Source organism: Phaseolus vulgaris, chromosome 6 (assembly GCF_051622355.1).
Source record: "Phaseolus vulgaris cultivar YP4 chromosome 6, ASM5162235v1, whole genome shotgun sequence".
Taxonomy (NCBI): Eukaryota; Viridiplantae; Streptophyta; class Magnoliopsida; order Fabales; family Fabaceae; genus Phaseolus; species Phaseolus vulgaris.
Genome location: NC_143503.1, coordinates 26,155,132 through 26,176,990, shown reverse-complemented (window position 1 = coordinate 26,176,990; position 21,859 = coordinate 26,155,132). Strand labels below are relative to the sequence as shown.

The 21,859-nt window shown below is 34.4% G+C and overlaps 4 protein-coding genes and 1 non-coding gene across 8 annotated transcripts; 2 read left to right on the top strand and 3 right to left on the bottom strand.

Annotated features, from left to right (window-relative positions):
- Positions 1 to 649: 649 nt before the first annotated feature.
- LOC137831627 (helicase sen1) lies at positions 650 to 6,174 on the top strand. Its single transcript, XM_068639379.2, has 7 exons — positions 650 to 1,136; positions 2,223 to 2,810; positions 3,278 to 4,507; positions 4,599 to 4,926; positions 5,057 to 5,315; positions 5,396 to 5,632; positions 5,811 to 6,174. The coding sequence occupies exons 1-7, from the start codon at positions 1,032 to 1,034 to the stop codon at positions 5,848 to 5,850; spliced, it is 2,787 nt and encodes a 928-aa protein (XP_068495480.1). The 5' UTR covers positions 650 to 1,031; the 3' UTR covers positions 5,851 to 6,174.
- A 582-nt stretch (positions 6,175 to 6,756) lies between these two features.
- On the bottom strand, positions 6,757 to 11,166 carry LOC137831626 (ARM repeat superfamily protein). Of its 4 annotated transcripts, none has more exons than XR_016521342.1 (8): positions 9,885 to 11,059; positions 9,580 to 9,672; positions 8,403 to 8,499; positions 7,980 to 8,043; positions 7,840 to 7,896; positions 7,464 to 7,501; positions 7,289 to 7,370; positions 6,757 to 7,056 (listed from the first exon to the last, which is right to left on the bottom strand). XR_016521342.1 is itself a non-coding variant. In XM_068639378.2 (8 exons), exons 1-8 carry the CDS (start codon positions 10,942 to 10,944, stop codon positions 6,967 to 6,969), a joined length of 1,578 nt encoding a protein of 525 aa, XP_068495479.1. In that variant the 5' UTR covers positions 10,945 to 11,166; the 3' UTR covers positions 6,757 to 6,966. The 4 variants fall into 4 exon arrangements, 1 of the variants encoding a protein (XP_068495479.1); XR_016521340.1 differs by having other exon boundaries at positions 9,880 to 11,034; XR_016521341.1 differs by having other exon boundaries at positions 9,588 to 9,672; positions 9,885 to 11,034.
- Positions 11,099 to 11,180, bottom strand: TRNAS-AGA (transfer RNA serine (anticodon AGA)). Its single transcript has one exon. It is a non-coding gene; the product is annotated as a tRNA-Ser (tRNA).
- Positions 11,181 to 11,664: 484 nt separating this feature from the next.
- Positions 11,665 to 15,979, top strand: DJ1D (Class I glutamine amidotransferase-like superfamily protein). Its single transcript, XM_068639377.2, has 5 exons — positions 11,665 to 11,892; positions 11,983 to 12,099; positions 13,199 to 13,642; positions 13,939 to 14,301; positions 15,570 to 15,979. The coding sequence occupies exons 1-5, from the start codon at positions 11,839 to 11,841 to the stop codon at positions 15,756 to 15,758; spliced, it is 1,167 nt and encodes a 388-aa protein (XP_068495478.1). The 5' UTR covers positions 11,665 to 11,838; the 3' UTR covers positions 15,759 to 15,979.
- A 534-nt stretch (positions 15,980 to 16,513) lies between these two features.
- Positions 16,514 to 21,160, bottom strand: LOC137831620 (cysteine-rich receptor-like protein kinase 2). The gene is made up of 8 exons (XM_068639372.2): positions 20,718 to 21,160; positions 19,097 to 19,485; positions 18,457 to 18,570; positions 18,129 to 18,256; positions 17,807 to 18,020; positions 17,471 to 17,702; positions 17,178 to 17,331; positions 16,514 to 17,086 (listed from the first exon to the last, which is right to left on the bottom strand). The coding sequence occupies exons 1-8, from the start codon at positions 21,080 to 21,082 to the stop codon at positions 16,772 to 16,774; spliced, it is 1,911 nt and encodes a 636-aa protein (XP_068495473.2). The 5' UTR covers positions 21,083 to 21,160; the 3' UTR covers positions 16,514 to 16,771.
- Positions 21,161 to 21,859: the final 699 nt, after the last annotated feature.

The window sequence follows — 21,859 nt, the reverse complement described above, 5'->3', positions numbered from 1 at the left end:
AATATTAGGATTTGTTTGTTGAAGTATTTTTCATTTAATAAAGCGCATTCTGTTGAACATAATTACTTTAAGAAAATCAACAAAGTATGCTTCAAATTTTCAAAATAAGATTTTTTTTTATAAAAATATTTGTTTCTTTTTTTAAAAAAAATATTTTATGATTGTAAAGGAACATAAATTAATTTATACTTTTTAATTTCTAAAAATTAATCTCTGGACTATTCAAATTTGTTTACTTTTTTAAATGAAATGTTAGTTTGACGTTTTTGTGATAAAATTAGTCGTTTCTTTTAAAAATAAAAGATATTTTAATATGGCAAAAGAACGTAAATTAATTTCTAAAAATAATCCTAGATTATTTAATATTATAATGTTCAAATTCATTATTAAAAAAAATCCAAAAGTTTTGTTTCAAATTTGAAAGATAACAGATTATTTTGAATACTATTTCTTGCATGTTTTCAAGCTGATTATATATCACTCTTCTACTATTTCAACTCTATTAAAAACTTTATTTATACCTATTTATGTCTGTATTCATGGAGTCTTACACATTAAGCAACATATTATTGGTTAACAAAATTTTCCATTAGAAGTGATAGAAAAAATGCAACCAATTAATTAGTCATAATAATTTCCAACGTTCTACAATTTCACATTCCACAAAAATTGCATTGTAAGTAATCAAGAAATAGAGCACAAAACCGAGTAGCATACCCCTTTACGCGTTCCAATGGAATGACTTGCAATTGACTTGTAGTCAATGTCTTATGTGCATTTATTTCGTACTCTCTCTCCCTTTGCCACACTTTGCATATTTTTTCTTATTATATGTACGGTAAATTGCTTTTGATGACCACATCAACTATGAGAATCTTTTTTTTAACTTTAATCATGGATATCAATACCTTGCTGAGGAAGTCTTGTGCAAACTATTTATTTCCCTTACATGTAAGGGATCCTTTGTATTTCTGCCCTTTTGTTTTGGTTTGCAAGTAGCATTCTTCTGCTAGAGTTATCACAAACAGAAAATGGAGGGAAGCTGTAGTGCCAAAGAAGAGGGTCTTCATTTGGTGGAGACTGTGTTTTCTTGGACTCTCAAGGATGTTCTCAATGAAAACCTCTGCAAGCACATGGTTGTTTTTTACTCTTTCTTCACTGCTCATGATGAAAAACACATTAACCTCCAAAAAGATGTGTGAGAAACTCATCAAGTCAATCGTCCATGTGGTTCTAAAGATTCTACACTTTCTAGTTTTTTCTGATTTTGTTGCATCTATTTTAGATTGGAAAATGGTTTTTAAAGCTGCATGTATGTCATTCATTCACAGTGGTTGGGAAAATATGCAATCTGGTTTTGGCTTGACCACTGCTTATTATTTGCTTTATATTTTCTTACACCTCAGTGGTCCTTTTTTTTCTTGCATAAGAGATATCAGAACCTTAGCTCTTATAGCAAGCCATGTGCTAAACAAACTTAATGATCTCTGCATTTTTTATACAGTTTGGCAAGAGAAACATATCATGCCAAAATAAAGCCTGTTGTTTGAATAACTTTTTATGAGTATTTATAGAAGACAATAAAACCTAGTTATTTTAAGAACATTGTGTCTCTATCTAACTTACGATGATAATTTCTAAAGAACATTGTGTCAAGACAAGAAAGATAATATTTGTGATTAGAATATTATGTTCAGATTATTATTTTTTATTTATTGTCTGGTTGGATCCACATATAAGTCATCTATTTAATAGTATTCATTATCTATTTCTCAAAAACTTTGGCAAACAAATCAAACTCAATCCACAAGGATCTAGTTGAGAGAAAGTTAAGTCAAGTTAGCCTATTTTGACATCCATGAACCATAACAAATCATTCTATCCCTTTAGGACACATGATCAAAATAGCTGTAATACTTATGCACCTCAATAACATGAACACTAATTTGACCATGTCAATGTCTTCTCATCACTTAAGCTTTCAAATCTCATTTTCTAAATAGAAAATATATTGAATTAGTAAAATTTATTAAAAGGCTAGAATTTCATGCAGTGTGCAGAAAATATGTTCCTTCATTTAAAACACTTCTCTATTTCTCTTACCACATTATTATTTCTCCTTATTCTCTATCTTTCTCTCTAATGGTATAGAGTAGCTATTGATGTCTACAAAACATTATTCTCATAAAACTATGTAAGTCTGAAGCATTGTTTCCTCTCAGGTAAGGAAGATCCCACAGACATTTTTGTCAATAACAGATTACTTGAACTCCTTCATTCCTTCACTGATTGAGGAGACTCGCAGCGACCTGTCTTCAAGCTTGAAAGGCGTGTCAAAGGCTCCCTTTTGTGAAATATCGAGCGTTGAACTTGAAAGGTCGAAAAGCTTCATACCCACCAAGAGCTTCTTCTACCAAATTTCAGTGAACAGAACCAACAATGATGAGAATGGAACATATGAGCCTGAGGTTGGAGATCTCATTGCCTTAACAGATATTAAACCAAAAACCGTAGATGACTTGAACAGGTCCAAAAGAAACTACCATATTGGTTATGTTCATGGAATAAAAGAAAGTACTGACAAGATCTCAATACTCTCATCCAAAAGCTTTGACATGGACATTCGGTTTTCCTTGAGAAGCAACAGTGCACCTAAGCTTTATGCCTCGAGTAGCAACAATGCACCAAAGCTTTATGCCTTCTGTCTTTTGAACCTTACAACAAATGTTCGAATCTGGAAAGCCTTGAACTCGCAGCTGGAGGGTTCAAGCTTGAGCATGATGAAAAAAGTGCTGCAAGCTGACTCAAAGGTATGAATCTCTAGGTCAATCAAAGAAGTGTCTTATTATTGGATAACATTCTAGATTTTTTTTTTCTTAATTAATTAGCATTGGTAACTTCTTCTGCATAGGTACATATTTTGAAATGTGCTTGCATTTGCTGCTCTAGTGGTATGTTGAAATTCAATCCTTGAATAGCTGGAACGGAATTCAATGCTTTTGCTAGGATTACTTCTCTTCTTGAGATTCTCTCACTACATAGTTATCAACGAAACGTGGTTGCCTTAATAACTAATGAGTTGTAGACATGTACTGTCAGTTTTTACAATGTGAACCACTCAAAAATCATTTTTAATATTTTTAAGGTGGTTATTATAAAAGTCAACAAATTTATTATACTCGATAATGTGTGATGAGATGGCACTGTAGGAACTTTTTAATACTGTCAATGTTTATCGTGTTTATTCATAACTATTATTTTTTCTCATATTTCACAGAATGGAGAAACCTGTCAAATTTGTTTTTCTGGTGAAAACGATAGTGCAACTTGTTCAAGTGTAAAAAACATAATCCTATCTCAGAATCTGAACGAATCCCAGAAAGATGCAGTTTTAAACTGTGTTACTTCGAGGGAATGCCATCATAATGATGCTGTTAAACTTATTTGGGGGCCACCAGGAACTGGCAAAACAAAGACAGTAGCTTCCTTGTTATTTTCCCTGCTTGAGTTAAAAGTCAGAACATTAACATGTGCTCCAACTAATACTGCAGTGTTGGAAGTGGCTGCTCGCCTGCATAATTTGGTTAAGGAATCACTTGAGTATGATATTGGATTTGGTGACATAGTTGTATTTGGCAATAAATCTCGAATGAAAGTAGACTGTTATCGAGGCCTCAGTGATGTCTTTCTTGATTATCGTGTAGACAATCTTTTGAAGTGTTCTGGATGGAAACATTCCTTGGAATCAATGATCAAGTTGCTTGAGTACCCCAAAGAGCAATATGATTCATATAAGCGTGAGGAAGAAAATAGTATTATGTCATTGGAAAAATTTGCTATGCAAAAGTACTTGAATGAGAAGAATGATAATCCTCTTACATTGCAATTTTTGAAGGACTCCACTTGCAATATAGAAGAGCAATACCTTTCGTATAAGGATGAAAAAAGGAAAAGCATCAAGACTCTGGATCAATTTTTTGTGGAGAGATTCCGTTCCAATGCCGAGCAAATGGAGAAAAACCTGGGAACTTTGCGCACACACCTTCCTACTTCTTTAGTTCCACTTGCGGAGGTAAAGAAAATTCCTATAGCTCTTGATTTGCTAAGATCTCTTGAGAACTCTCTGTGTAAATCCAAGTTGAAGCAAACTTCCGGTGGCTGTGAGGAAGGAGAAAGCATTATTGATTCCCTTCGAAGGTTTAGCATAAAAAAGGAAGAGTGCCTTGTCAAACTGAGATCACTTTCTCAGACAATTTTACTTCCAAACATCACTGACAAATATGAAATGGCAAAATTTTGCTTGATGAGAGCACGCCTGATTTTCTGTACTGCATCAAGTTCTACTAAATTATTCGAAGATGGAATGACACCAGTAGAATTCTTAGTTATTGACGAAGCAGCGCAACTGAAAGAATGTGAATCAACAATTCCATTGCAGCTATCAGGCCTTCACCATGTAATACTCATTGGTGATGAGAGACAGCTTCCTGCGGTAGTCAAAAGCCAGGTACGTACCTTTTTTTGACATTCTTGATGATTGGATTGTGTGCACATCATCAAGGGTTAGTTTCTAATACCATTACATGATCCAATTTTAGGTTTCTGAAGAGGCTGAATATGGAAGAAGTCTGTTTGAGAGGCTGGTTTCATTGGGGTATAAGAAGCATCTGCTTAATGTTCAGTATAGAATGCACCCATCCATCAGCTTATTCCCAAATAAGGAGTTCTATGAGGAGCAACTTTCCGATGCCCCTTTTGTCAGAGAAATGGGCTATAATAGGCGTTTCCTTGAAGGAAAAATGTATGGTTCATATTCATTCATAAACATAGCTAAGGGTAAAGAGCAGAAACCTGGTCGTGGACACGGGTGGAAAAACAAGGCTGAGGCTGCTGCTGTTTGCAAGATTATTGAAAGCCTTGAAAATGGTTTTTTTTTTCTCCTTCCTTCTAGTGTCGAATTATGTGTCTGTGAATGGTTAGTTGTATTAGTCTCAAATAAGAAAACTTCTGGATACTATAATATAACTCTGGTCATCATTCCTCTTTTTTGCTACAGAATTTTTGAGGTCAAAGAAGAAAGTTAGCATAGGAATCATATCTCCATATAATGGTCAGGTGTCTGAAATCCAGGAAAGAATTAAGCGGCAAAATTTGGTTTCTGATCCTAACTTCTCTGTTAATATTCGTTCTGTTGATGGCTTTCAAGGTGGTGAACAAGATATAATAATAATCTCCACTGTGAGATCAAATGAGAATGGAAATATAGGTTTTCTTGACAATCGGCAAAGAGCCAATGTAGCACTCACTCGGGCGAGGTATGTTTCTTATACAAGATAACAATTCAAGTTCAGAGAAAAGACATAAATTGATTAAAATCTGGGTTTAATTTGTGCAGATATTGCCTATGGATATTAGGGAATGAAAAAACTTTAAGCCGTAGTGATTCTCTATGGAGAAATCTAGTGAATCATGCTAAGGAAAGAGAGTGTTTCCATAAGGCCGAGGATGACAAAAAACTGGGCCAGGCCATTGAGAACGAAGCCTTGCTTATGGAACTACTCGATGAATCAGAGACCCCTTTTAAGAAACTCAGTCTAGGGGGCACTTCTCGACCAACTCCTACCACCTTCAGGTAAGTGGATATCAGCCTAGCCATCAATTTTTATTTACTAATTTATAACCAGATAGGCAAATTGATAATAATGAAGTAATAATACTTTAGGTGTACCAAGCATGCAAAAGCATAATGTAGATGTTAGATTAGCATTATTGGTAGTTTGGAGAACTAACCATTTATGACCATATACCAGAGGGTCTTTCAGGGGCAGGCCAAGGACACCAAGGTGGTGAAGAATGGGACTATAGATTGCTGCGCCCTGGAACAACAGATACGACTAATGAATTGTTATAGTTTGCCTGCAGATGCTGTAAGATGTAACCTTTTACATTATTGTGTAATATCTTAGGGCCAAATCCAATGTTCTGTTACAGCTCACCGCCGTAGTATATATAAAATCTAGAGTATCAGCGTTCTGAGGAGTGCAGGGTGAAGAAGGGCGTCAGGGTGAGCCAGTTCCAGGGACGTTAGATACACCAGGAGTTAATATAATGTAAATTTGTGTACAAGGCTCAGATCCAATAAAAAAGTATACGAATTACACATTCAACCATTCAGATTCCATGGCTTTATTACTTTGAATTATGCAGACACGGAAACATTTACTTACGCTTGTCACTGAAACCCCAATGTCGTACCAGTCTTATTACATGATCAAACAGAATAAACTTTACAAATAGTTCTGAGAAAAATGCAATTCCCATATTAAAATTAACTTATAAATAGAATAAAATAACCTTTTAAGCAATTGATTAGTTAACAAATACATAAACTAAAACCATGAAAAAAAACCTAATCTTATTTTTTCTTCTCGTAGAAGTACTTCTGTTAAAAATTAACCACAAATACCATTGTCCTATTCTTAATTATATTTTCCTCCTCTTATTACTACGCACAAGAGAATATTAGTAAAGAATAGTTACGTTTCCTGACGGGAGGAACAATGGAGGGTTGTAGGCAAAGTATATTATAACCGTAGACAAATTTGCCTGCAAAATTAAAGGCTCAATTGTAAAATGACTACAACAAAACTTTATCTACCGCATTTACAGTGCAGATTACTTTTAGGTATGGAAATAGAGTGAAAGACTAAAGTTTCAGTATTGGACTGAAATGGATAATAGAATAGAAGAAGAAAATTCAAGACACCCCCTCCAGGGGAAAAAATAGCATCCATTATAACTACATTAAGAAGTGTGAGGAAGAAAACATTACAAGGCTATGATCTCAACAACATTTGCAGTTCGGCGATTTCATTCTCAATACCCAAACTAATCTATTCCTCTTTTACAAGCACTTAATGAATAACTTCAATCACATTCATTTAAGTTTGCAAGTCTTAAAACTAATTATAGTGCCATTATGAACTTCTGAATTTTTGTCTGTGCTCTCTCCTTCTCTTCCGGTCCGTCAAGGTCACCAATATTATCATGATATTCCTGAAACAGAAAAAATTCCAATAGATTTGAGCCTGTGCTGTTTCTTTTTTAAAACACTGGGTTTCTAGGAGTGATGCACGGAATTATTCAGACACGTCAATATGGTCGCAACATTAGAAATATTGCAAACCTATATTTAGTTGGACATGGAACTTCGACAATGCATCCTCCACACATGAACGTTTCAAACCAACACTGGAAAGATAATTAGGTTATCCTCGAAAACATATACCTGAAGTATATCATGGATATGCTTCTTACTAAGTTTGTTCTGCTTAAGAAGTAGCTCAATTCTCCCCCTCATTTGTGGATGTCTGACCACAAAACATTTAACTAACACTCGTCAGGTGAAAACACACACACACATATACTCTTGACATTAACAATATATAAATGCAAATACTTACTCTGAACACCAAATATGACCCAAAATAACAGCAATCAACTGCAGAACCATATATAAAATTGTCAGTACATAAAACGTGCTGCAGAAATGGTATCTACTTAGATGATGCTAGTATAAGAGCTACTGTTGTTCACTAAAGTTCTTCCTAAATACAATTTCTTTTATCAGCTCCTAAATGCAGTTTGAAATAGAAAGAAACAAAACATTTGTAAAACCGAGTTGGCAATACATTATGTATAAAGAACAAATGTTTCCTAAGAAATCATAAATGACATCTATTGTTTTGAAGTGATTATGGATGAGTCCTTGAAACAGTAAAAACAAACCCTGTATGTCATTTCTTAGCACCAACTAATGTATTAAATATAATATATTACCTGAAGAGTGTAAAGTCCAGATTCTAGTTTGCGATTGTATATTTCATCTTCATCCATCTATAAAATACAGAAATATTAGATTGAGCTAAAAAAAGGGCATTTCAGTATGACATGTCGAAGCAGCAGAATAAATAAAATACCTCCAAGTCATCAAACTCAATTTGATTCAACCTTTCAGTTTCTGCTTTGACTCTATCTGAATACCTGGTTAGGATAAAATGGATAAATCCATTTGTTAAGTGAGAATATGAGCTCTAAAATAAGAGCTTACTACCCATCACAAATTTTACAATATACAGGAAAAGATGTAGACTAACTTTAACCTTGGAGAAAAGAGAATAAGTTCATTGGATCCAGCAAATAAATACGCCAAGTGTATTGGTCAATGAATCAATAAATGTAAGTATTTCTTTATTGGAAATTATAGTAGAGGTGCTTTGGCAATATTAAATACAACGCTTTCCTTTAAAAACTCTATGTTTAATTCCTTAACCAGGGACTATTAACATTCTCACAGCTCAATAATCATGAAATTCACAAACCGTATAATGAGTCCAACCTACCTGATGTATAGTTCCATTAGTCTGTCTATCTTCTCACACTCATTTTCGACAAATTTACTTAATAATCTTTCTCTCCTAGAACCCCTCAAGATTCCACCTGGCAAAAATACAGAGCACTAAAGTTTAATATCAGAAATGGTATAAATATACAACATGATAATTTAATCAAGATTCAAATAATTAATTGGAAAGCCTATTTTTCGAGCTGCGGATCAAACTGTCTCATGAATCTAAGGTTCATGATAAATAAGAATAATAAAATAGCATACACAACTAACATTGAAAATGAAAGCACAAATTCATGATCAATAAACGAAAGACAACTCTAGGAACAATTTAACATGAAGAAGCATGTTAAAAGTCAATGCATATATATAATGCAGAAAGAGGAACACGTGTTAGTGGCAGACAATGACCAGAACCTGCAGTAGTTGGAATGAGAAACACAGCACAGTGAGGGAGAGGCACAGAAGAGAACAAGAAATAGGCAAAAGAGATGCACATGAAGAATGGGCTACCCTATGTTAGATTGGAGGGAAAGAACAGGCCAACTCCCTTTCTTCCAGCTAATATTTTGAAAAAAAAAATGTATATAGAAGTCTAGGATTTTCAAAGCCAGATGAAGCACCAACCTGCAATTCATGGCGTCATTCAAGTGTCAAAATAAGTTAGCATCCTATTCACTTTGCTAGTCACTCAAAATCATATCACACAAATGTACTGTATCAAGTGAATCATATTGTGAATTGCAAGATACTGATAACAATGGCACACACATTCATGTCTCACTGAAATGCATATTTCAATCTCATTATTGGATGCACCTATGTCACTCCGAACAATTAAAAAAATTGTTGTCATTTTCATAGATACATATTAACATGAATAGACATCCATAAAGGCATGTAAAGGCACCTTCACAAACAACAACCAGGCATTAAAAAACAAAATTTTCAGTAACCCCTTTAAAGAAAAAAATAAAGACAAACCCTTCGTGTTCAAGTTTCATCACTCCCAGTCAAATGCAAGACGCCCTGACTGAGTATTTGCAGACGAATTGCAATTTGACCACAATAAATTTCAAACAAGACTAATTTCGCATACAGTCTGGAATTGTCATTCACTAGCCAATACAGACATCCTAACTAAGTCCGAACTCACATAAAAGTTCACTTGCCTGCTTACCAAATAATGACGCAATCAGTGACACAAGGCGCTCCTCCATATCCTCTTGGTACCTTTCCTTCTTGTTCTTCTTACTTACAGGAATCTGTGCATCAAAACAAACAACTTCTTTAAAATAATCCATTTACAACACGTCTACAAAATCAGAAGACGAAAAGGCAAATTCACAAAACACTATCAAACAAATTAAAAGTAAACAACATAAACCATCACAGACACCAATACCAGCATTTAAAAAACAAGCTTAAACTTCTGCCAAGGGGAGACAGAGTTAAGTTGTAGTAGCACTTGCCTTACCCATGAAAGCTGCAAAGGCGGTCTTCAACCCCAAAACATCCACAAAACGTTCACACGCCGGCGGGTACTTAGTCATGGCAAAATCAAGCGCCCTAATAGCCGACCCATAAGCCAACTTCTTCTGCTTCATAATAATTATCATCAACTCCACCCCTTCAGCCTTCACAAACCTCTCCTTATTCTCTAATGGCATCAACAAACAACACAAGCAATCAAACAAATTCTCCAACATCTCCTCCTCATCAGAACTTTTAGGATCCTTAGACTTATACATGGCCACAGCCTGAAGAACCACATCAACCCCATTCATCTGCCCCAGCTTCTTCTGATTCACCGTACTACTCTGCAGCAAAATCGCCAAAATCTCCGAAGCATACTGCTTATTGCTGTCAAATTCCCTCACCTTGATCTTCCCGAGAAGCCACTTCAACAACTTCGTCTTCTCGCAAACTAACTCCGCCACCGCTGGCTTCACCTCAATCAAATTCTCCACTGTCGCAAGGGTTCCATACACGGCGGCAGTTTCATCGGGGTCAGAATCATTCAATCTATGAAGATTCTGAACCAGAAGCTCGAGCGCGCTGTTATCAACCAGTGCGTCGACCAAAACCCTAGCAGAATCATCGTTGTCGTCCAGAACGTCCTCATCGGTGAGGTCCTGCAGCAATTGAACAACATCGATGGCGATATCGGTGTTGTCGTGGTTGAGGAGGTCGACGATTGACGGAATCACATTAAGGCCGACGAGGTCCGGGTAGAGCTCTGGCGCACCAGCGAGGACCTTGAGCTTCTGGAGCTCGTCGTGGAGTTCGACTTCGGAATCGGCGAAGCGGTCTGGTTGGTTAGGGTACTTCAGGCGCGCTTCGATGTTGTCCTTCAGGCGACGTTCGAAGGAAAGGACGTGCTTTTTTAGGGTTCGGAGGTCGAGGACTTCGATGGCGTTCTGCGATTTCTCAATGGCTTCGAGGAGGGAGAGATCCACATCAGTGGCAACGCCGTTAGAAACGGCGTCTTCGAATTTTCGCTTGGTGGCGGGGTTCCGCGCGTTCGCTACCTCCATTGTTGCTGGGGATAGGAAAACCCTATCGCTCTGTTATTTGAGGGTTTTGGTTTGTAGAAGAAGAAGGTTTCAACGACGTCGTTTGGAACCAACACAACTTTGCAAAATCTACCAGAGAATTTAAATAAATAAAAAATCATTAGGAAAGTAAAAACGTGGACGGCAGGATTCGAACCTGCGCGAACAAAGCCCACATGATTTCTAGTCATGCCCGATAACCACTCCGGCACGTCCACCTTCTTGATTTATTTAAGAAATAAATTTAAATGTACAAACCGAAGTAGGTTTTTTTTAATAGATCGGCACTGGCAGTAACAGTGATGGTGTAGAGATTTTTTTTCTAAATTCCTTTTTATGGCAATTTTTAAGAAAAAAAATTAATTGAAAACAAAATTAATGACAAAACTAAGCTTTAAAGGTAAAAATACAATTAACACTATCAATAATTAATTAATGACCCAATAAATTAGTCCCTAATATTCTCTTAATTAATTACCGGAGACAATCTTCGGAGATCTCTTAATTAATTACCGGAGACAATCTTATTTCGGAGATTCTCTTAATTAATTAATTACATAGTAATGCTAATAAGGTGGAACGAAGTAGTAATTAAAATGAAGATAATATTATTTGGGAGATTCTCTTAGTTAATTAATTAATTAATTAATTTGATAGTAATAATAACGTGGAATAAAGTAGTATTTACTAAAAAGAACTAAAGAAATGTTTTAAAATGAAAAACTCATTTTGGTAAATCATACGAGAGGTGGGACGAAAGGATAGTGACACGAATGCCGCATAATCTCATCATCTTCCTTTGTCTTTCTCTGTAAATTCAATAATCCTCTCATTCTCACTCATTCTCTGCGAAACTGTTAGTAGCAGCTACCCATCATGGCTTCTAAAAGGGTTCTTCTCCTCTGCGGGGACTTCATGGAAGACTACGAAGTAACATTTCTTCATTCACTCTTCACTGTGAAGTGTGATTACACTCTTTTCAATCCTTTCGTATCAATAATTCATTTCGTGTTCTTGCAGGCCATGGTTCCCTTTCAGGCGTTGCAAGCATTCGGTGTTGCCGTCGACGCCGTCTGTCCCGGAAAGAAGGCCAACGATGTCTGTCGCACCGCCGTCCATGTACTTTCCGGTGCTCAGGTCTCTGTCATCTTCTTCTCTTCCTTACATACTATTTCCAACTTCCAATTATTCAATTGTGTAATTTAATTTAGGCTAATCAAGTTTTTATTAAATATTTTCGTCTAAAACATTTTTTATTTTCCTCTAATTACTCTGCGGTTTGAATTTGCTGTTAGCTGAAGATATGACACTTATTTTTGTCTTCCTTCGCGTTTTTCTTCTTCAATCTCCTCCCACACTTCTGCTATCTTCCTCAGATGAACGAAGAAATCGGCTTGGAGGAGATTAAAGAGGGGATGAGCGAATTGATTAATAAGTTAAAAGACCAGAAAACATAAGTAATGATTACTCTTGTTGATCATAAAAATCAAATGAGCAAGATAATTAAATAAATAAATAAAATTTGAACACTTAATTGAAGGACAATTTTTAATAAAGACACATTTAAAAAAATATGCAAATTCATATGTAGTTAAATCTTAAGTAAGCCTTTAATTTACTTGCGAAAAATAAGGTTTGAATTTATTTGCAAAAAATATAAGGCTTGACTTGATTTGTAATTCTTTTATGAACGGATAGGGCTTTAACTTTTTGATGTGGTCTGAAATAAAAAATATAAATGGGTCATGTATAACTGGACATGGATGGTCAAGAATACTAAAAAAATACTGTTTTTATTTAACCTGAATTGTTTAAACATGATTTACAATTATCTATATTTATAGTTTTCATTTCTCATAATAAAACAAAGTATGTTTCTCTTCAACTTAAAGTAAAATCTAATATAATTGTATAGGTTTAGAGAAAAAAAAAAAAAAACTCTTTGGACAGTTTAGTATGGGGATTGTGTTTTCTATTTTCACTTTTAATTACAAAAGAAAATGAAATGGATAAAATTTCTCTCCGACAAAGTGTTGAAAATAGGAAACAGAAAAATAAGTTGTCATTTTTTGTATTTAATATTTAAGAGTGAAAACAACAAATGTTTCCTTAAGCTAAACGACTCCCAATTAATCAATTCCCAGAATTTTAGTTCCAAAAATAGTAACTTTTGTAAACTTCTTTAATTGGTATGGGGAAGTTTTAATTTTGGTTGATGCCTTTTGGCTGCTTTCAGACCTATACTGAGACAGTTGGTCACAATTTTGCACTCAATGCAACGTTTGATGAAGTTAATGCTGCAAGCTATGATGGTTTGTTGTTGCCGGGTGGGAGGGCTCCAGAGTATCTTGCTCATATTCCTAGTGTTGTAGAGCTGGTGACCAAATTTGTCAGTCTGGGAAAACAAATTGCTAGCATTTGTCATGGACAATTGATTCTGGCTGCTGCTTCTGGAGTGGTTAAAGGTCGCAAGTGCACAGCTTTTCCTCCTGTTAAACCAGTACTGATTGCTGCTGGTGCTCATTGGGTTGAACCTGAGACCATGGCAACAACAGTGGTGGATGGTAATCTCATTACTGCAGCTACTTATGATGGGCACCCTGAACTTATTCACCATTTTGTGAAGGCATTAGGAGGCACAATAAGCGGCCCTGATAGAAAAGTCCTCTTTATTTGTGGGGTATGTTCAAATTTTTCTCATGTTGCTTAAGCTGATAATCATGGGCTTGCCTTACTTCTCTTGGCATGACGAATTGTAGGAGTAGAATTTTCAGGCATAGAGCTGAGACTATCTACTTTTTGTTTGAGAGATCCTTAGCCACACATGGAGTAAGAGTATCATCTTACACCATTGTGTAATTCCACCTAAATTCTGTAGGCCGTCATTTGCCTCAGTTATTGCACCTAGTGTACTCAATGATTTTTTCATCTTTGTTTCTTTTAATTGATGAAGATGAGTGTTACCAACTTTTGCAGGATTACATGGAAGATTATGAGGTCAAGGTTCCTTTTCAGTCCCTTCAGGCTTTAGGATGCCATGTTGATGCAGTTTGCCCCTCAAAGAAGGCTGGTGACACTTGCCCAACTGCTATTCATGATTTTGAAGGAGATCAAACTTACAGTGAGAAGCCAGGACATGCATTTCCTTTAACAGCAACCTTTGGTAATGTGGATCCTTCGAGCTATGATGCTCTTGTCATCCCTGGAGGTCGAGCACCTGAGTATTTGGCTTTGAATGAGTCAGTCATTGCCATGGTGAAGCATTTCTTTGAAAACAAGAAGCCAGTGGCATCTATCTGTCATGGCCAACAGATTTTATCTGCAGCTGGTGTTCTAAAGGTATATATTATTGTGCGATTTTAAAAAGAGAGGGAAGAAGAAAATGTTTCCCGCAAAATGGGATATATTTTATTTCAAGTTTTTTAACTCATAATAAAGCCACATGCAAAATATTGCTTAAAGTATCAACGGTTTTATCCCCGTGGCTTAAAGTATCAACATATTTACACCCGTGGTCTCTTATACCTTTTAAGCCTCATTTCTAAAACCGTGGCCATTACTATGTTTAGACAACACTTTTATACGCGTGGTTTATTTTAGCGACACTTTTATACGCGTGGTCTATTTTAGCGGCTTAAAGTATCAACATATTTACACCCGTGGTCTCTTATACCTTTTAAGCCTCATTTCTAAAACCGTGGCCAGTACTATGTTTAGACAACACTTTTATACGCGTGGTCTATTTTAGCATTGCCTAAAGTAAAAAATGTTGCAGTGATTTGCTTTGCAGACTTACAGATAATGAAATTCATGCAATCAGCTTCTGTGAGACTTCATCTCCTGGTGTATTTTGTGTTCATGTGCTAGCATACTTTTGCTACTCAAATTTATTCTTATCTTAATTCTATCTCACTTAGGCAGTCTTCTAGCTTTTGTATACCTTGTTTTTCTTGCTTGCTTGAATAATTGGATTGTAATCCTAAGTTATGTTCAACCGATATTTCTCTTTCTTTGCCCCTATCACCCATCAAGGAGCAGAAGGAATGGTAACATAAAGAATTAATCTTAGAGAAATTAAATACACGTGGAACTGGACATATGTTAACCAAGACTCTGTAAATTGCTTCTTTTGTTGATCATTTCCAATTGTCCATCTATTATGAATTGATCAAATCTTTGGTCATGGGAGCATCCTCATTTTCTAGAATTATAGCTTATAATACTTCGTCTTGTTTTATTAATTCTGCTACCTCTTGAAATGCCTGATGAATTATTGAATTCTATTATTAACTTGATGCTATGATTAATTATGAGATCTTGTATATACAATGTTGTCTTGTTTTGTTACTTTTTTTTTTTAATTTCCTACACATAATCTATTGGTGAAAGTAGGTAGTAAAACACATACTGACAATCATTGAATATTATGAATATAAAATCGAGGATATTTTTGTCATTCCCTTATTTCATGTTATCATCTATTGCAGCAGAAATTCAAAATCTAGAACTACTATTTTTTGCCATTGCTTTTGTGATAATTGAGTGATATGCAATGGATGGTAGCATGAATTCTTAGTTCTATGCTGACATACATTTTTACTGTACAGGGAAGGAAATGTACTGCTTATCCGGCTGTGAAGCTTAATGTGGTTTTGTCAGGAGCAACATGGCTGGAGCCGGACCCTATAAGCCGCTGCTTCACTGATGGAAATCTGGTTACCGGAGCTGCATGGCCAGGGCACCCTGAGTTCATTTCTCAGTTGATCACACTTCTTGGTATTCAAGTATCTTTCTAGCTGCACTTTGTGATGTGATTAATTACCAGTGAAAAAAGCTTGGCAGTTTCTGTAAGCATTTTGTATCAAATATTATAAATATATGGATGCGTTTTACTGTACTGTATTTGAAGGACCTATAATGTGCAAGTGCATCATGCACTTGTTACTTTGAGCATTTGGTGGTGGCTAGTATGAGTTTCCGTTCCTCTAAAATAAAACTATTATGCAGTATTTGTTTAGACCAGGAAATCATTATTGGTTCATAAAAGTAAATCATTATGCATTTTACTACACCAAATTTAATATTTTGCTGCTTTTGGTGTAGTAAAGTAAATTTCAAAATAGAGGATTACCTGTGGATGTCTATGTACGTAAGGATTTTACTAGCCAAGTTCAACTAGTTGCAATTTTTTTCTGAAATTATTATTTTTCCCAATTATCACTAGTCGGTCTCTTCGATGATACGTAGTCTTGATATATCTTAATTCATATAAAATACTTTCATAAATCATTTTTTATATTAATTCACCGTGAACATTAATTCTCTAACATACATATCTTAAAACAAAATACCACTCTAATCATACACAAATAATTAATTGTTAGAGTATAATAGTTTTACCTTTTATCTAGTTTGTAATGATTTTTTAAAATTTTAAACTTAGCTGAGAGTTATCTTTATCTGTTACATTAATATAAGCAAATAATGATTTACTGGTCCAAAATTATAAGTATATATAATATTAATCACTATATCATCGTTACATTGTCACTTGTATATAACATGTTATAATTTCATTGGTATTGCATATGATATGATGGTTTCAGACCGTACAATAATTTCTCCACGCATTCTTAATTTTTATCCTCAATTTTACACTCTACTTATAAATCAACAGCACAGTAGTCCCTAATTAACATCACACTTTTTCTACCTTGAGCTATTGATAAACAACTGGAATGAAAGCAATCGTTGTCTACTTTATTACTGGTTCAGTTTGTCAAGATCCTTTCCTGCATTGGTTCCATAGTCATCGTGCTGATAGAACAGAAATGGAGGCAGTGGCATTAGATGAAGAGCCACTGGTTGAGCTAGACTTGCTTTCCCGAGTCTTCATATTCGTTTCAACAAACACAGGCATAGTCGGTCGCAGGTGCTCCACTAAGCTCTTGCTTTTGAGTAGCACTACTATTTCAGACATTGTTGGCCTCGTTGCAGCTGATGCCTGAGTGCACAACAGTGCAATTTCTATAATCTTCTTAACATCCTCTGCTTCATACTCATTAGGCTCTATGGCCTTGTCCATCAGCTCGAAGTGCATGCCTCTCTCATACAGTTTCCATGTCTGTTAAATGAAAATCAAATGTCTCATTCAAACACTATAATGTGTCGACAAAACCAACAGTTCCTAGTTCTACTTATAACAACTTGCTTACTCGTTGAAGTAGGTATTCATGACCATCCTCGTCACCCTTCACATCAGTACTCTTTTGACCACTAATGATTTCTAGGACTACAATACCATAACTGTAGGTATCAGCCTTCTCGGATAATTGACCATGTATTGCATACTCAGGTGCTGTGTATCCCCTGACAAGTGTATCATAAGTTATTAAAACATGACTCAGAAATATATCTTGTTAGATTTTCCCAGATCAGATTTTAATTGTCCCTTTTGCTACGACTTGATGTTGTAAAAGTTTAAGAGAATGCAATTGTTTTGACTTACAATGTTCCTGCAAATCTTGTGCTAAGATGGGAATGATCCTCTGGCAGAAGCCTTGCCAATCCAAAATCAGCAATTTTGGGTTGGAGATCATCATCCAAGAGGATATTAGAAGTCTTGATATCTCTATGTATGATGGATACGTGGAACTCCTCATGCAGATATGCCAGTCCCATTGCTGTGCCTAAAATTATATCATAGCGTTGTTTCCAACTCAGGGAACCTTTTCTATTACCTGTTTATTTGCCAAGTAAGATTGTTGCCAAGATAAGAAAGAAAATGAATAAATATGTGTAAAGAAAATGGAATTTGTAACAGTGTTTGACATGAATTATGTACCGAATAAGAATTTGTCAAGACTGTTATTTGCCATATACTCATAAACCAAGATTCTCTCTTGACCTTTGCTGCAACAACCAAGAAGTCTAACAAGATTCCGATGATGAACATTACTTATAAGCTTCACTTCACCTTCAAAATCATCCTCCATCTTGCTTGATTTCCCCAAAACTAGTTTTTTTACGGCAACAACTTTTCCATTTTTCAGAGTACCCTGTTAAAAATAGTTTGTAGGACTGAAAAGGGAAAGTGTTTTCTCTTCTGGTTTTGGATATATCTGAGCTAGGGTATTTTTGTTTTGAAAAATACAACATAAATTTACCTTGTATACATCACCAAAACCTCCTTCTCCAAGTTTGTTTTGAGCACTGAATTTTTTTGTTGCAGCTTTCAAATCATTATAGTTGTAGTTGACTGGGCCTTTCAACTCTGTTGCTCCCAATATGTCACCTGCTACAATCATGAAAGAATTAGGAAACAGAATAAGGAAGTTACAATCACAGCATAGGAAAAAAAAGATGTTGATGAACAAATAAGTATTTTTCGTCCTATTTTTCAATACATCTTCCATTTAAAAAAGCATTAAAAATGCAAACTAGGAACTAATTAATCTCAAGCATTACATTGAAGACTTTTCCTCATTTACGTACCTCTAGGAACCCTCTTTGGTTTTGTAAACCATAGCCATGCAAACAACACACAGAGGAGAACAACAAATCCTCCAACACTGCCACCAATTATAGCCCACTTCTTGCTTGAATCTCCTGCAATACAGTAAAAAGTTTATATCAGCTCCAAAATTGTATTCGGGTAGTCACACAAAAATCAAATATGTTTTTTATTCGGCACTTTATTTTTATTTTCAAAAGTTCATATTGAAAATGGTTAAAACAATTAAAAGAAGTAAGCTATTTTTTTGTTTAGGTTTAATGTATTTATTAGTTTTAGCAACATGGAAACTTTAATTTTAATCTTCTAATTTTTTTCTTGTTACCTTTATTTTATAAATTTATTTTTTAAAACAGGCTTCATTACTATATATTAATAATAACATGGCAGAAACACTTCATTTAAAAGTGATACTTAAAAGTAGTCTGTGTGGATGTATACTATATAGTATAATGAAGATTGAGATATTTTTAAGAAGTAAATTTGTGTAAATGAAACTAAAGACTATAAAACGAAAATCTGCATTATTTAGAGTGAATAAAAGTAAATTTAAAATATAGAAAAGGTTTCAATAAACCATATAACCCAACCATTTTGATCTAAATATACATAAAAAAGTACCTTGTTTTAAAAAGGGTGCAATATCAATGGTTTGATTATCATCAAAGAAAGGTGTGGTGGAGTATCTCATGAAACAGCCAGCATCATATGCTCTTCCCTCTGTTCTGGGAAGACAATTTTGTAAGTTGTATCCAACTTGCATGCAATTCTGACATGTATCCTCGGTTGCAGTTTCAACACACTGTGCAACAGCATAAATTGCACTACCACCAGCCACCTCTGTCTTAGTAGCTGCATAAAACCCTTTGGTTTTTGGTGTTGCTCTTTGGATATCCGAAATAACTTGTTCTACAACTAATCTTAAACCAGTGGCATTTGAAGTGATGTTTCCACATGATAGACCATAGCCAACATCATGTGTCTGATCGAAGAACTTCTCGGTCTCATACCTACATCATCACATTTTCATAATATCCAACATTAAAATTAATTCTCAAATCCTCAACATGGCCTCACACTAATGTTTAAAACTAAACACTTTCATAATCAACTTTTATACTTTCATCTTATTACAAACTCTCACACTAGATAAAGATGTTAACTTATCATATTTTTTTAAAAAATTATACCAATGATAATTTTCCATTGATAGATAGAGTGATTTTTTTTTATTCTGACTCCAGCATTAATGCAAAACAGATGACAAGTATATGAAAACTGAATCATGGGAAGATGTTTTTTTATTTTTCTCAAATAGTCTTTGACTATTGTGTTTCCTGGCCTAAAAAAGTTAATGTTGGATTATTATTTTGTGTTATAAGGTCTAATGCGATTTTGATGGAAATTTTTTGTTAGAAGAGTAATTAATGTGATAAATTGTTAATGGTTGTCTATATATATGGATTTCATTTATTTATTTTATATATATAATAAAGGTTAAATTCAAATTAAAATATTTTTCATCTATTTTATTGTTTTTACTGTATTTTGTTTCTTCCTGTATTATTTTCAATAAGTGAATCAGAAACGCAGATTTCTTTTTCTATATGATTAATTCGGGGCGGGTCGAAAAGGTAGAACAGAAAAAATCTATATTATTTGAAGTTTATTTTTCACAAAGTGTTGATGTAAAAAGTGAATTATATATTTTAACATAAATATTATAAAATTAACAATTTTGTCATACATTAATAATGATTGGATAATAATATAAAATTTTATATTGCAAAGACATTTAAATTAAATTCTATCATTATTATATATTTCTTGAACATTTTTATTATACTATACTTTTTTTCTTCATTAAATTATTATCTTATTTGACATTTCTCTCTTTATAATTCATATAAAGAAAGTGTTTGGTTCAAATTGAGATGAAATTGTATCATTCAATATATTAAAAATACGAATAATTATATTTTATTTTTTATTGTTTAATTTTGAAAAACAATAAAAATAATAGATAATTATAATTTAATAGTAGATCGTCGAAAATGATCATGGATGATGTTGAACATGTGAAGTCATTTGATAATAAGCTTGAGACGTGTCTATGTATAGCTAGCATATAACATGTAAGTTTTTTGTGAAAAGACGTGAGCGATGCAGAGAATTTCTAAATGCATATATTCCTAATAACTTTGGCTGTGTTATGTTTCTTGCAACTGTGGATGATATGTACCTGAGGAAGCAACCGTCGTAGACGACTCTGGCGCCGGTGGCGGTGAAGCAGTTTCTGCGGATTTGGGTTGCGGCGGTGTTGAAGCAAGAAAGACAATCATTGTTGGAGAGATAGTTTCTGCATTGAAACATAACAAAGGTGAGAACATCTCCTGTGGCTTGCTGTGTTGTGCCAAAGTGCTCGCTGTCATTTATAATATCTCCTCTGAGCTCTGAAAATGTTGCGTTGATATTGTCATGGAAACTCTGAACGTTGGTAGCGTTGTATGTGCTGCACCCTATGTTTAGTGGATCACCCGTTGCACCATGTTCTACAATATTGCTCCACAACATCATAACTAAGACAGTTACCTTTAGTTCAAACATGATGTTTGTGTCTGGTTTCAGAGAGAATGAACAACAATGCTGTTCACACACACACACACACACAGTAGGTCCAAGAGATCGAGGACGATGTTTTTGTTCATATATATATATGTATGAATTGGCACGTATATGTGAAGCAGATAAAGACAGAGAAGAAAGAGAACCCTAGAGTACGTCCGAGAGATCGAGGACAATGCTTTTGTTATATTATATTATATATAGGTCAAATTTCAAATACACCATAAATAATAGAGGAAAGTGTATTGTTGAAATAATTTATTACTATTTTTCCGACTTCAAGGATGCCATATTATTTATTTTAAAGCTTGAAATTTCATCACATTTTTTCTTTAAACAATTATAAATATGTATTTTTATTTATCTTAACAAATGTTTATGATGATGACTTAGAAAATTATACATTAATGATTGAAAGGTTTTTATTTTATATATTGTGTGGACATGACTTGTGTGAAATGTGAGTATGAAAGGCAAGAAATTTTACATATCTTAGGAAAATCATTCACTAATTAAATACAAGCCAAAAATGATAGGAGCTACGTGTTGACTACGGTTTCTAGAGTCAATGCTCATTTATTGGTCCTCCAATGTCATTATCCAATTTCACCAAACACACTAAATTCTTTTGCAGTGTGGAGTAGTATACACTTCACCCTTCTCCAAATAGTAATTATAATTACTACTCATATTATTTTTTGATATTTTATGCTAATAAATTTGTTTAGTAGTAACATTATATTATACTTAGTGTATAAA